The sequence below is a fragment of the Propithecus coquereli genome, unplaced genomic scaffold (genome assembly GCF_000956105.1).
Source record: "Propithecus coquereli isolate 6110/MARCELLA unplaced genomic scaffold, Pcoq_1.0 Scaffold27, whole genome shotgun sequence".
Taxonomy (NCBI): domain Eukaryota; kingdom Metazoa; phylum Chordata; class Mammalia; order Primates; family Indriidae; genus Propithecus; species Propithecus coquereli.
The window spans coordinates 327,565-338,364 of NW_012148285.1; the positions used below are offsets into that span (position 1 = coordinate 327,565).

Below are 10,800 nucleotides of genomic sequence, written 5' to 3' on the forward strand. Positions count from 1 at the left end.
GGAGGAGAGATACGCAGACTCTCCCAGAAGGACGGGCAGATGGACACACACCTTCCCTCCTCACCTGCGCTTGCCCTGAACTCCCTGTCCCTGGCCAGCACGCTGCGACCCCCACTTCTCCATGCGCACTGGTGTGCCCCACTCACACCCACCGTCCATGGGTGTGACTCACACTCCTTGGCACAGACCCGCCAGCTGCCCTCCCAGGCACGCGGCAGAGTGGGTTTCCCTGCCTCTGTGCGCTGACCCTCCTGGCTGGGGCTGAACCTGAGGCCCCGAGGGCAGTGGCTAGCCCCGCTTCAGGGGTCCCCTGGGCCCCTCCCTCTTGCCCGCCCTCCACAGGTGTTTGGCACCAGCCCTGAGGAGCATGCCGAGGCCATTGGGCATGTGAAGGCGGCCAAGGTAAGGAAGGCCACTGCCCGCCTCAGCGGGGCCTGGTCACCGCCGTGCCCGCATGCCAGGGCCCTGGGGGTGGTGGGGGCACGAGGCCAGGCCCTGTCATGTTTATGCTGAGCAGGTGTCCAGAGGGGCAGCTCAGCCCTGCCAGGCCCCCCGTGCCCCTCTGCCCACAGGCCCCCTCGTACGCCCTGAAAGTCTCTGTCATGCGTGCCAAGAACCTTCTGGCCAAAGACCCCAATGGTGAGTGGGGCCCAGCGGACCCTGGTCACACCCAGGCCTGGGGGGGAGGGGTGCGGGGTCGGGGGCTCAGGCAGCTGCCACCTCCCAGGCTTTAGCGACCCCTACTGCATGTTGGGCATCCTGCCCGCCTCGGGTGCCCCGCGGGAGCCGGGTGCGCAGAAGGAGCAGCGTTTCAGCTTCCGAAAGGGTGGCAAACGTGGCGGCCCGCTGCCAGCCAAGTGCATCCGGGTCACCGAGGTCAAGAGCAGCACGCTGAACCCCGTGTGGAAGGAGCACTTCCTCTTGTAAGCCCCTACGTCTGTGAAGCCGGGCGGCCAGGCTGGGGCGGGAGGGTGATGGCCCACAGCCTGCTCCAGGGAGCTGCTACGGGGACTGGGCATAGCCCACTTTCTAGAGAGGGACATTGTGCCCCTGTGGCCACACAGCTGGGAGCAAGTGGCAGGTCAGGATTTGAGCCCAGGCAGCCCATCTGGGAACCAGAGCACATGGCCTCGTCCACACTGCGCCTGGACTTCTTGGCGCACCTGGGACCTCCACGGGCACCTCTGTGTTCTCCCTGTAGCGAGATCGAGGATGTCAGCACGGACCAGCTGCACCTGGACATCTGGTAGGGGCCCGGGAATGGGGGCCTCTGGTCTGGGGGAAGAGGGGGACTCCAGGCCGTGCTGGGGGCTCCAGACAAGCCAGGTGCTCCCCCACCCCCAGGGATCATGACGATGACGTGTCCCTGGTGGAAGCGTGCAGGAAGCTGAACGAAGTCATCGGCCTGAAGGGCATGAGCAGGTACAGGGGTGGGGCCTTTGTGCCCAGACCTGTGCCCTCGGCCTGGCCACGGGGCCCAGTGCACAGTGGCTCCCCAGGGACCACCAGTGTGACGCCCACCCTGCTGTGCCCAGGTACTTCAAACAGATTGTCAAGTCAGCCCGAGCAAATGGGACCGCAGGGCCCACCGAGGACCACACTGATGACTTCCTGGGGTGCCTCAACATACCTGTCCAGGTGGGCGGGCACGGGGAGGGTCGGGGTGCTTCACAGAGGCACCCGGGTGCCCCAACCTTCCCAGGCATTTCCAGTGCTCATGTCCTGTGGTCCCCCTGAGCCGCGCACACACCTGGGGCTGCGGCGCACCTGCAGGGACAGGGAGGACTGGGACCGCCCAGAGTGCTCCCTCGGTCCGTCGGGGAGGGAGGGAGGGGCGCAGCCTGGCGGCTCTGACCCCTGCTCTGACCCCTGCCTCCCCAGGAGGTGCCTGTGGCTGGTGTCGACCGCTGGTTCAAGCTGGAACCGCGCTCCAGCGCGTCCCGCGTGCAGGGGGACTGCCACCTGGTCCTCAAGCTGATCACCACGCAGGTGGGGAGCGCCGGGCCCGCCCTGCACCCACGGACTGCGGAGGGTGGGAGGGCAGCCAGTGACGGGGCTCTGTTGCAGAGGGACACGGCCATGAGCCAGCGCGGGCGATCGGGCTTCCTGTCCTACCTGCTGCTGCTCAGCCGCCTGCTGCAGTTCGAGCACCGCGCCGAGGAGGTAGTGGGCGCCCTCGGGACTCCGGCGGCGGCGTGGGGCTGGGGCGGGGCTGGGGCGTCTCCCTGCCCCCGCCCACGCCCAGCCTCCTCCCCAGCCCAACTCCAGCAGCTGGCGCGGAGAGCTCAGCGCGCCCGCGGCCACCGTGCTCTGCCTGCACGGAGCGCAGAGCAACCTGTCGCCCTTGCAGCTGGCCGTGCTGTGAGTGGGCGGGGCGGGGCGGGCCGAGTGGGCGGGCCATGGGAGGGGCCTGCTGTGAGTGGGCGGGGCAGGGGCGGTGCTATGGGTGGGCGGGACAGTGAAGGGGTAGGCTTCTTGTTGGGCAGTCTATGGGGCGGGGGCGGGGCTGTGAGCGGTGGGCGGGGCGGGGGCGGTGCCGGGCGCAGCCTGACCACCCACCGGCCCCCACAGGCACTGGCAGGTCAGCAGCCGCCACCATCAGACCCGCACGCTGGACTACGGCTACCTGCTGGGGCTGCTGGAGGACTTGCAGGTGCACTGGGAGGAGGCGGCCTCGCTGCCCCAGGAGCAGGTGCGCAGGGCGCCGGTGGAGGGAGCGAGCGCTGTGGCTGGGCCTGCTCGGTTGAGAACCGGGAACGAGCCGAACCGCTGCCCTGGGAGAGAGCAAGTGCTCTGCAGCAGGAGATGCGCGAGGGCCGAGGCAGGGACGATGAATCTCGGCATCAGTGGCCGAGCGGGGCTGCTGGCACTGGTGTCCCCAGCTCTGAAGGGCCCTGTCCCCCAGGAGGAGAGCCTGGCTGACAGCTTTTCCGCCTTCTCCGAGTTTGGGCTGCAGCTGCTGCGCCAGCTCCGAGACTACTTCCCCGCCACCAACAGCACAGCCGTCTGCCGCCTGGAGCTGCTGCTGAAGTGGGTACAGCTGCTGTGGGGGCGGGGACGGGGGGGGGACTAGCCGGGCAGGCTCTGAGTGAGCGGCTCCCTTCGCCCAGGTGTCTGGGCAAGCTGCAGGTCTTCCAGCCCTCCTTCGAGATCTGTCCCTTTGAGACGGAGCTGAACATGGACGTTGCTGCCGCCCTGAAGGTGTGTTTCGGGCCCTGCCCTCCCCTGCTGGGCTGGTCCGGGACTTCTGTACCACCGTCTCCTGCCACAACTCTCCCTCGTCCCTCTGACCCACGATGCTGCCTTGGTGGCTTCTGTTGCAGAGAGGCAACCGGGAGTGGTATGACAGGATGCTGAACACCAAGAGTGCTCGAGAGCAGGTGTGGTTCTAGGGGCGGGGCTGTGTGGGTGAAGGTGGGCCGAAAGGTCAGTGTGAGCCAGCCTTCCTTGCAGCCCGGGCCCCAGCGCCTTCCTGGGCTCATTGAGCTAGCAGATGCCATCTACGATGACCTGCAGTCCTGCTTCAGCATCTATGCCAGCCTCTTCCACAGGTGGGCCTGGGGGCTGGGGTGCAGGGGTGGGTGGGGACCAGCAGGGCCTGCTGTCGGGGAGCAGGTGCCTGAGACACGTCCTTTGCAGCATCCTCAAGGTGGACTTCTTCACCCTCACCTTCCGGCAGCTGGAGCGTCTGGTGAGAAGGGTCCCCGCTCCCGACCCTGGTGCCTGCTGGGTGTGGGGAGTGGCAGGAGGCCCTGGGAGGGGCCTGGGTTTCTTTCCTTGTTGCCTGTGGCCTGACTCCGCCCTCCCGGCAGGTGGCTGAGGAGGCCTGGGTCCTGACAGAGGAGCTGAGCCCCAAGATGACCCTCGAGGTGGCCTCAGGGCTCTTTGAGCTCTACTTGACTCTGGCAGACATTCAGCGGTTCTGGAGCAGCATCCCTGGCCGGTGGGTGCCCCTCCACCTGCTCCCCGCCCTGCAGCTGGGCTCTAGGACCGGCACCCACAGCCCTATGAGGGTACCTTCTGGGTACCCCTGGGCTGTGCACTGGGAACAGGCTGGCTTTAGGTGTCTGAGTCAACAACGAGCTCTGACCAGCCTCCGACCACAGGGACAGCCGCTCCCTGGCCCTGGCCGGCATCCATGCTCCGTTCCTGCCTGCCGTGAAGCTCTGGCTGCAGGTGCTGCGGGACCAGACCAAGTGGCGGCTTCAGGGAGCTGTGGATGTGGACACGGTGAGTGCCCAGGCCTGAGGACACTGGGGCATGTCTGGGCCTCCCAGCGACCCAGGCCTCCTGCCTTCCTAGCTGGAGCCCATGGACACCACCTCCAAGCACAGCAGCTCTGCGGCCACTGCTGGCCTCTGCTTCAGCCACATCCAGGAGCTCTGGCTCCGCCTGGCATGGCCTGACCCGCCGCAGGCCCAGGTGCTGGGCACCCAACTCAGCCAGGTGCGAGGGTGCTGGGGGGTGAGGGGAGTGGGCTGGAGATGGGGTGGGGGAGGGGCAGCAGGCCCAGGGGAGGGGCCCACAGCTCCCCAGCCCCTCTCCCACCCCAGGACATGTGTGAGGCCGTCCTCTTCTACACGGAGCTGCTTCGGAAGAAGGTGGACACTCAGCCCGGGGCAGCTGGTGAGACAGTGAGCGAGCCGGTAAGTGGCCAGGGGGTGGGGCAGGCGGCAGGCTGGGTGGAGCCCCCACCAGGCCCTGGGCCCCAGACCCACTCATCTCCGGTCACACCTCCCCCAGCTCTGCGTGGTCCTCAACAACGTGGAGCTTGTGCGCAAGGCTGCCGGGCAGGCCCTGCGGGGCCTGGCGTGGGTGGAGGGGCCTGCCGGGCCTGAGGGGGTGCTTCCCCGGCCCCTGCTCAGCTGCATGCAGGCCCTGGACGAGGACCTGCAGCGGGAGGCCCGCACTGTGACGGCGCACCTGACCTCCAAGGTGGGCAGGAGGGCAGGGCCCGGGGACCTGGGCCTGGGCGGCCGTGCCTGGGGCCCCTGTGCCCGTGCTGAGTGCCACCCCTCCCTCAGATGGTGGGCGACATCCGCAAGTATGTGCAGCACGTCAGCCTCTCCCCTGACTCCATTCAGAACGAGGAGGTGAGCGTCTGGGCCTAGGGTGGGGCGGAGGGTGTGTGTCGGGGCAGGGTGGGCCCCGGGCCAGGCTGGCCCTGAGGACCGCTGCCCACAGGCAGTGGCCCCGCTCATGAAGTACCTGGACGAGAAGCTGGCCCTGCTGAACGCCTCCCTGGTGAAGGAGCACCTGAGCAGGTACTGACTGTGCAGCAAGGGGGTGGCGGAGGGCGAGGCCGTGAGGTCGCTGACGCTGCGCCCTGCAGGGTGCTGGAGGCCCTCTGGGAGCTGCTCCTGCAGGCCATCCTGCAGGCGCTGGGCGCAGACCGCGACGTCTCTGCTGACTTCTACGGCCGCTTCCACTTCACACTGGAGGTGAGGCCATGTGGGGTTGCCTTCCCCGCTGGCCCCTCCTCTGTCCCGTCCTGCCCCCTGCGGGCACGCCCGGTCTCCTCTGCTGGGAGGGCAGCCATCCAGGGCTCCGCCAGGCAGCACTTCCTCCCAGCGGTCCCGCCTCAGGTGCCAGCACCGCCCGGGCTTGCTGGGCTTCTGACGCCAGGTGTGGGAAGCAGCTCTGCCCCGAACTTGAGACCCTGCTGCTGCTTGGGGTCCCACCTGTCCCTGTCCCCAGCATAAGCCAGGCTCTTTCAAGTATCTCCCTTCTTTCCCTGTGCCAGGCCCTGGTCAGTTTTTTCCATGCTGAGGGCCAGGGCCTGCCCCTGGAGAGCCTGAGGGACGGAAGCTACAAGGTGAGGCCAGACTCTTCCGGGCGGGTCGGTGTATGGCGGGGAAGGACTTGGGAACCCGAGTTCAAACTGAGGCCCACACTAGCTGCACCCTCGAGCATGAAATGGCCCACCAGGCGGCCATGAGGAGTTAGGTGGTGTCCCCTCCCATCACCCCCCTGCAGAGGCTGGAGGAGGAGCTGCGGCTGCACAAGTGCTCCACCCGAGAGTGCATCGAGCAGTTCTACCTGGACAAGCTCAAGCAGGTAGGGGCCGCGGTGGGCATTCGGCCCCGCCCTGGGAGCCCCCGTCCCACTCACTCGCCTTTCTGCAGAGGTCCCTGGAGCAGAACCGGTTTGGACGCCTGAGTGTCCGCTGCCATTACGAGGCGGCCGAGCAGCGGCTGGCTGTGGAGGTGCTGCACGCCGCCGACCTGCTCCCCCTGGACGCCAACGGTGAGGTGCGGTGCTGCCAGGGTGGGCGGGGTGGGCAGGGCAGGCCAACTCACGGCTGTGCCCCTCAGGCCTGAGTGACCCCTTTGTGATCGTGGAGCTGGGCCCACCGCACCTCTTCCCGCTGGTCCGCAGCCAGAGGACCCAGGTCAAGGCCCGGACGCTGCACCCGGTGTACGACGAGCTCTTCCACTTGTGAGTGCCCCACACCGCCTGCACCCCCGGCCCCCCGCACCCTGAGCAGGGTCAGGTGACGGGCCTCCGCCTGCAGCTCTGTGCCTGCAGAGGCGTGCCGCCGCCGCGGGGCCTGTGTGCTGTTCACGGTCATGGACCACGACTGGCTGTCCACCAACGACTTCGCGGGGGAGGCGGCCCTCGGCCTGGGCAGCGTCAGTGGAATTGCACGGCCCCAGGTGGGAGGGGCCGTGAGGGCTGGGCAGCCTGTCACCCTGCACCTGTGCCGGCCCAGAGCCCAGGGTGAGTGCACGTCTGGGCAGTGGTGGGGGCTGGGGGGCGACCGGCCTGCCCTGGCTCCCACATGCCTGTCCGCCACCTGCAGTGAGGTCGGCGCTGCGGATGCTGGAAGGGCGCGGCAGCAAGGAGGCGCAGGAGTTTGTCAAGAAACTCAAGGAGCTGGAGAAGTACATGGAGGCGGACCCCTGAGCCCCAGCCACTGGCCGCCAGCCCCAGCCCCTCCCCCACCTACTGTCACTGTGGCCAGCTTTGTGCAGCCAGGGCCCATGGCGCCCCTCTCAGCTGTGTGACGTGTGCTGTGGCTGGACCCCTGGCTCCCACCTACCCTGGCTGTGTCCCTTTGGTGTGTGCTGTGAACCTTGTGCCCCAGCCCCCAATCTGGGTGGCCAGCTCAGTAGGACGTGGCCAGCAGCTGCCCCCTGGACACAGAGCAGACTACAGTGGGCCTGGCTACAGGTGGGCTTCTCCACCCACTACCTTGCACGGGTGGGCGGGCACCTGCTCTTGGTGGCTTTGCTCCCCAGGGGATATGGGGCAACGTGTGGAGACATTTTTGGTGGTCCCCACTGGGAAGTGCAGGGGGCTTGGGGGAGCTATGGGTACCAGTGGGTAGAGGCCAGGGGTGCTGCTCAGCTTCCTGCCATCAGCCCCCCAACAGAGCCGCAGGGCAGAGCCCCACAGCAGAGGAAACTCCATCTTCTGTCTCTCCTGGGGGAGGGCGAGGCCTCTGCATGCCAGAGAGGCAGGAAGGCCTGCTGTTAGGTCTGGGCAGCCCAAGCTTTGGAGGAAAGCAGCTCCCGGGACCCAGGGGAGGGCGGCGGTGAGAGCACGGTGTGTTCGGCAGCCCTCTCCCGGCTGTGCAATCCTCCACCCAGAGTGGATGTGGAGGGCAGATCTGCTAAGAACCGCACAGGCCTCCACTCCCCACCAGGCTCTAGGCCTGGGAGAGGTTCCTGCGGGGTCACTCCATGAGGCCACGGATGCCAGCCAAGGATGTGGTCAGTGTAAGGGGCTCTGTGCCCACTGGTCACTGTCCTTTCATATACACATACGTGACCACACAAGACTTACTCCATGGCCCAGACCCTTCCTTACCAGAGGCCAGGAGTCCCCCAGCTGCCACCAGGCCCAGTGCAAAGAACCAGACTCACACGGGGGCTCCTTCCTGGCCGGCAGCTTCATTGAGAGGCTCCGAGACAGGACCCAGAGCAAGGCCGTGAGAAGCTGGAGTGGCCAGTCCCCTGGGGCCAAGACCGCCAGGCCTGCCTGTGTTCCCATGTCTCTCGATTTCCTCGTCACCCAGTCTCTGCAATACACACGCCTGCGACCTTCAGTCTCTCTGCCGTTTCTTGATTCCTTTCCAAATCTCAGTTGGGGACCTGGCCGCAGCCCCTTGTTCCGGAGTCTCCCCCTCTCTGGAGCAGCTGCTGTCCTCAGCATCAGGCTCTTGCTCCTCAGACTCGTCACTGTCATCAGTGTCTGGCGGCAGCCTGGAAGGGGGAGTATGTTCTCCAGCGTCGTCATCCCTGGCCAGTCTGAGGCTCCCCTCCCTGTTGCACTGATCCACCCCTGAGCCGAGGACAAATTCCTCTTATGCCCCACTCTCTCTAACCAGAACCTCTCCAGGGAACATCCCCTTCCTGTTTCTTAGGCACAAAAGCATCCACTCCCATGCAGCAGGACGGGCTGAGGCCAGAGGTCAAGGAGAGCCCTGGATCTGAGCTACCACGAACTGGGAAGCCCACAGACCTACCGGTTGCTGGCCACGGGCCTGTTGGGGTTTGCAAACTCTCGCCCTGAATCCACGTCAAAGGGGTCTGAACCAAGAGAGGAAAGCGACTAAGCTCAGGGCAGAACCAAACCCCCAACCCTAGGCTTTTCAAAAGGGGCTGGCAGGCCTGGGGCGGGCGGGTCTCAGCTCCCACCGTGCCAGGGCTCACCGATCTCCTCCTCCTTGGGGTTCTCCTTGGGGCTGGCCAAGAACTCCTGCTCTGCCTGCAGCACCTCCTGTGGGCCACTGCAGGCTGCGTACTTATCCAAGAGCTGGCGGTTCAGGTCCAAGAAGCCCTTGCCCCACTTAAATTTCTGCAGTAAGATCACAGCAAGGTCTGAAAAGCCTGATGGTGCAGAAACAGGAAACCCAAAGACGTTGACAATCCCTCCAAGAACGCGCCCTGATCCCCTGGGGTGACAGGTGGTGCTGCTGTGCCAGGTAACTGTGGGGTCCCCAACAAACACCAACTTACAGCCCTGACAGCAGAGGCTATAAGGGCCTCCACCTCCCTTGCTACAATCCGCAGCCCACTAAGCCCCTCCCCTGTGCTGAGAAACACAAACATCCCCACAGAGGCTGCCCCCACCCCTGCTGGGTCTCCTCCTGGGCCTCTCTGGACCCCAGATTCTGAGTTGGGGAGCTCATCAGGGCAGTGCCAACAACGATAGTGGCGCCAGCCTTCGTTGGGCAGCTGTCCCATTCTGACTCCACTCAACTACATGGGGCCTAAGCTTTTTTAAATGTTTTAGTTTTTTGAGACATAGTCTCACTCTGTTCCCTAAGCTAGAGTGCCAATGGCATCAGCCTAGGTCACAGCAACCCCCAACTCCTGGGCTCAAGCGATCCTCCTGCCTCAGCCTCCAGAGTAGGTGGGACTACAGGCGCCACTACATCCAGCTAATTTTTCTATTTTTGGTAGAAACGGGATCTCACTCTTGCTTAGGCTGGTTTCAAACTCCTGAGCTCCCGCCTCGGCCTCCCAGAGTGCTAGGATTACAGGCGTGAGCCACCACACCAACCCAGGGCCTAAGCTTTTAGTGGGACTTGGGAGTGAAACCCAGGCCTGGCCTGACCACCTCCCCGTACATCCCTCATGTTCTCCTGGGTTCTGCCCACAGAATAGCTGGACCACCAGGTTGTCACGTCAGGCTGGTGTCGGACCCTAAAACTCACCTACTATGCAGAAGGTGGCAGCGAAAGCCTCCACACAGGAAAGTTTGCAGGGCCGGCCATAGTTGACAGGGTTGGCAGCCACCAGATAGGGCAGCAGCCGCAACTGGCTCCCCCGCATCTTCCCAAATGGCGTCTCATCCAGTCGGGCCCAGGAGCAATCAATGACAGCGACCCCAGACTGTGCCACCAGCTGTCTGTCAGGAACAGCATCTGGTTAAGGTGAAGTACATCCCTGGAGACTGGCCTTGCTAGGGAAACGAGGACACAACTCCCTATCCCCAAAAGGCCCTCATGAGCAAGCTTTCCAGGCAGCTGCGTGAGGTACCTGGAGCATGCTCGTTTATTCACTCAACAAACGTTTATCCTAGGTCCTCCTACATCCCAAGCTCTGCACTCAGCAGTGGGGGCAAACCAGACAGACACCTTCCCCGTCCACGCGTGGAGGGTGTATGTGTGTGATACACGAGTACAAATAAGTGAACCCTGAAAACAACGATGCGCTGGAGACGGGGCGGCTTATTAAGAGGAAGAGATGGGGCAGGCACCCGCCCCTCCCCAGTCCCCAGCGCCTACCTGTCTGCCGGGGACACGTACTGGGAGCCCACAGGGCTGAGCACGAGGCCGCCGAACCTGTGGCCCAGGCGCAGGCAGCGCACTAGCCCCAGGCGGGCCAGCTTGCGGCCGGTGCAGCGCCGGGGGTCGCAGTGGCCCAGCTCCCACATGGCCAGCGCGCAGGGCAGCGCCGCGGGGCCCGGGTCGCCTTCGCCCTCGGCCGCCTCTGGCTCCACCGACGCTGCGCCAGGAGAGAAGGTACCGGGCTCAGCGCGAGCTCCGCCAGCGGCCCCCGCCCCCCACGTCCCCCACGCCCCCCACGCCCCGCTCACCGCGCAGCGCGGCGCCCACCTCCCGGGCGAAAGCCTCCAGGGAGCGGCCGGGGAGGTGCCGAGCGCGGCCGCCTTCCTCCGCTCGCCCGCGCGCTGCCCTTCTGCGGCCCATGGCCGGGAACCCGGTCCCCGAGACGCGCGAGACCCCGGGCACGCCCCTTAGCCGCCAGGCATCCGCTTTGGCCCTCGCGTCTGCGCACGCGTGGACGCGCCACTTCCGGTTCCCGCCGTCACGTGACCCGACAGGCGCCC

At 65.9% G+C, this 10,800-nt stretch overlaps 2 protein-coding genes across 5 annotated transcripts in view; one reads left to right on the forward strand and one right to left on the reverse strand.

Moving 5' to 3' along the window:
• BAIAP3 (BAI1-associated protein 3) overlaps positions 1 to 7,198 on the forward strand; it is an 18,223-nt gene extending 11,025 nt beyond the window's left edge. Inside the window, exons 8-34 of one of the 4 annotated variants that reach the window (XM_012647673.1) lie at positions 728 to 923; positions 1,202 to 1,246; positions 1,345 to 1,422; positions 1,536 to 1,638; positions 1,882 to 1,989; positions 2,068 to 2,163; positions 2,258 to 2,361; positions 2,572 to 2,692; positions 2,906 to 3,030; positions 3,111 to 3,201; positions 3,324 to 3,380; positions 3,454 to 3,551; positions 3,640 to 3,691; positions 3,813 to 3,943; positions 4,107 to 4,230; positions 4,303 to 4,446; positions 4,554 to 4,646; positions 4,744 to 4,935; positions 5,025 to 5,093; positions 5,185 to 5,264; positions 5,333 to 5,441; positions 5,744 to 5,815; positions 5,977 to 6,057; positions 6,126 to 6,246; positions 6,315 to 6,438; positions 6,515 to 6,720; positions 6,803 to 7,198. In XM_012647673.1, coding sequence (XP_012503127.1) covers positions 728 to 923; positions 1,202 to 1,246; positions 1,345 to 1,422; positions 1,536 to 1,638; positions 1,882 to 1,989; positions 2,068 to 2,163; positions 2,258 to 2,361; positions 2,572 to 2,692; positions 2,906 to 3,030; positions 3,111 to 3,201; positions 3,324 to 3,380; positions 3,454 to 3,551; positions 3,640 to 3,691; positions 3,813 to 3,943; positions 4,107 to 4,230; positions 4,303 to 4,446; positions 4,554 to 4,646; positions 4,744 to 4,935; positions 5,025 to 5,093; positions 5,185 to 5,264; positions 5,333 to 5,441; positions 5,744 to 5,815; positions 5,977 to 6,057; positions 6,126 to 6,246; positions 6,315 to 6,438; positions 6,515 to 6,720; positions 6,803 to 6,906 — 2,924 coding nt within the window. In that variant the 3' untranslated portion in view covers positions 6,907 to 7,198. The remainder of the gene's footprint in view (positions 1 to 727; positions 924 to 1,201; positions 1,247 to 1,344; positions 1,423 to 1,535; positions 1,639 to 1,881; positions 1,990 to 2,067; positions 2,164 to 2,257; positions 2,362 to 2,571; positions 2,693 to 2,905; positions 3,031 to 3,110; positions 3,202 to 3,323; positions 3,381 to 3,453; positions 3,552 to 3,639; positions 3,692 to 3,812; positions 3,944 to 4,106; positions 4,231 to 4,302; positions 4,447 to 4,553; positions 4,647 to 4,743; positions 4,936 to 5,024; positions 5,094 to 5,184; positions 5,265 to 5,332; positions 5,442 to 5,743; positions 5,816 to 5,976; positions 6,058 to 6,125; positions 6,247 to 6,314; positions 6,439 to 6,514; positions 6,721 to 6,802) is intronic. The other 3 variants (XM_012647674.1, XM_012647675.1, XM_012647676.1) reach the window with 3 other exon arrangements.
• Positions 7,199 to 7,837: 639 nt separating this feature from the next.
• Positions 7,838 to 10,702, reverse strand: TSR3 (TSR3, 20S rRNA accumulation, homolog (S. cerevisiae)). The gene is made up of 6 exons (XM_012647677.1): positions 10,549 to 10,702; positions 10,238 to 10,457; positions 9,665 to 9,858; positions 8,658 to 8,834; positions 8,471 to 8,534; positions 7,838 to 8,207 (listed from the first exon to the last, which is right to left on the reverse strand). The coding sequence occupies exons 1-6, from the start codon at positions 10,658 to 10,660 to the stop codon at positions 8,048 to 8,050; spliced, it is 927 nt and encodes a 308-aa protein (XP_012503131.1). The 5' UTR covers positions 10,661 to 10,702; the 3' UTR covers positions 7,838 to 8,047.
• Positions 10,703 to 10,800: the final 98 nt, after the last annotated feature.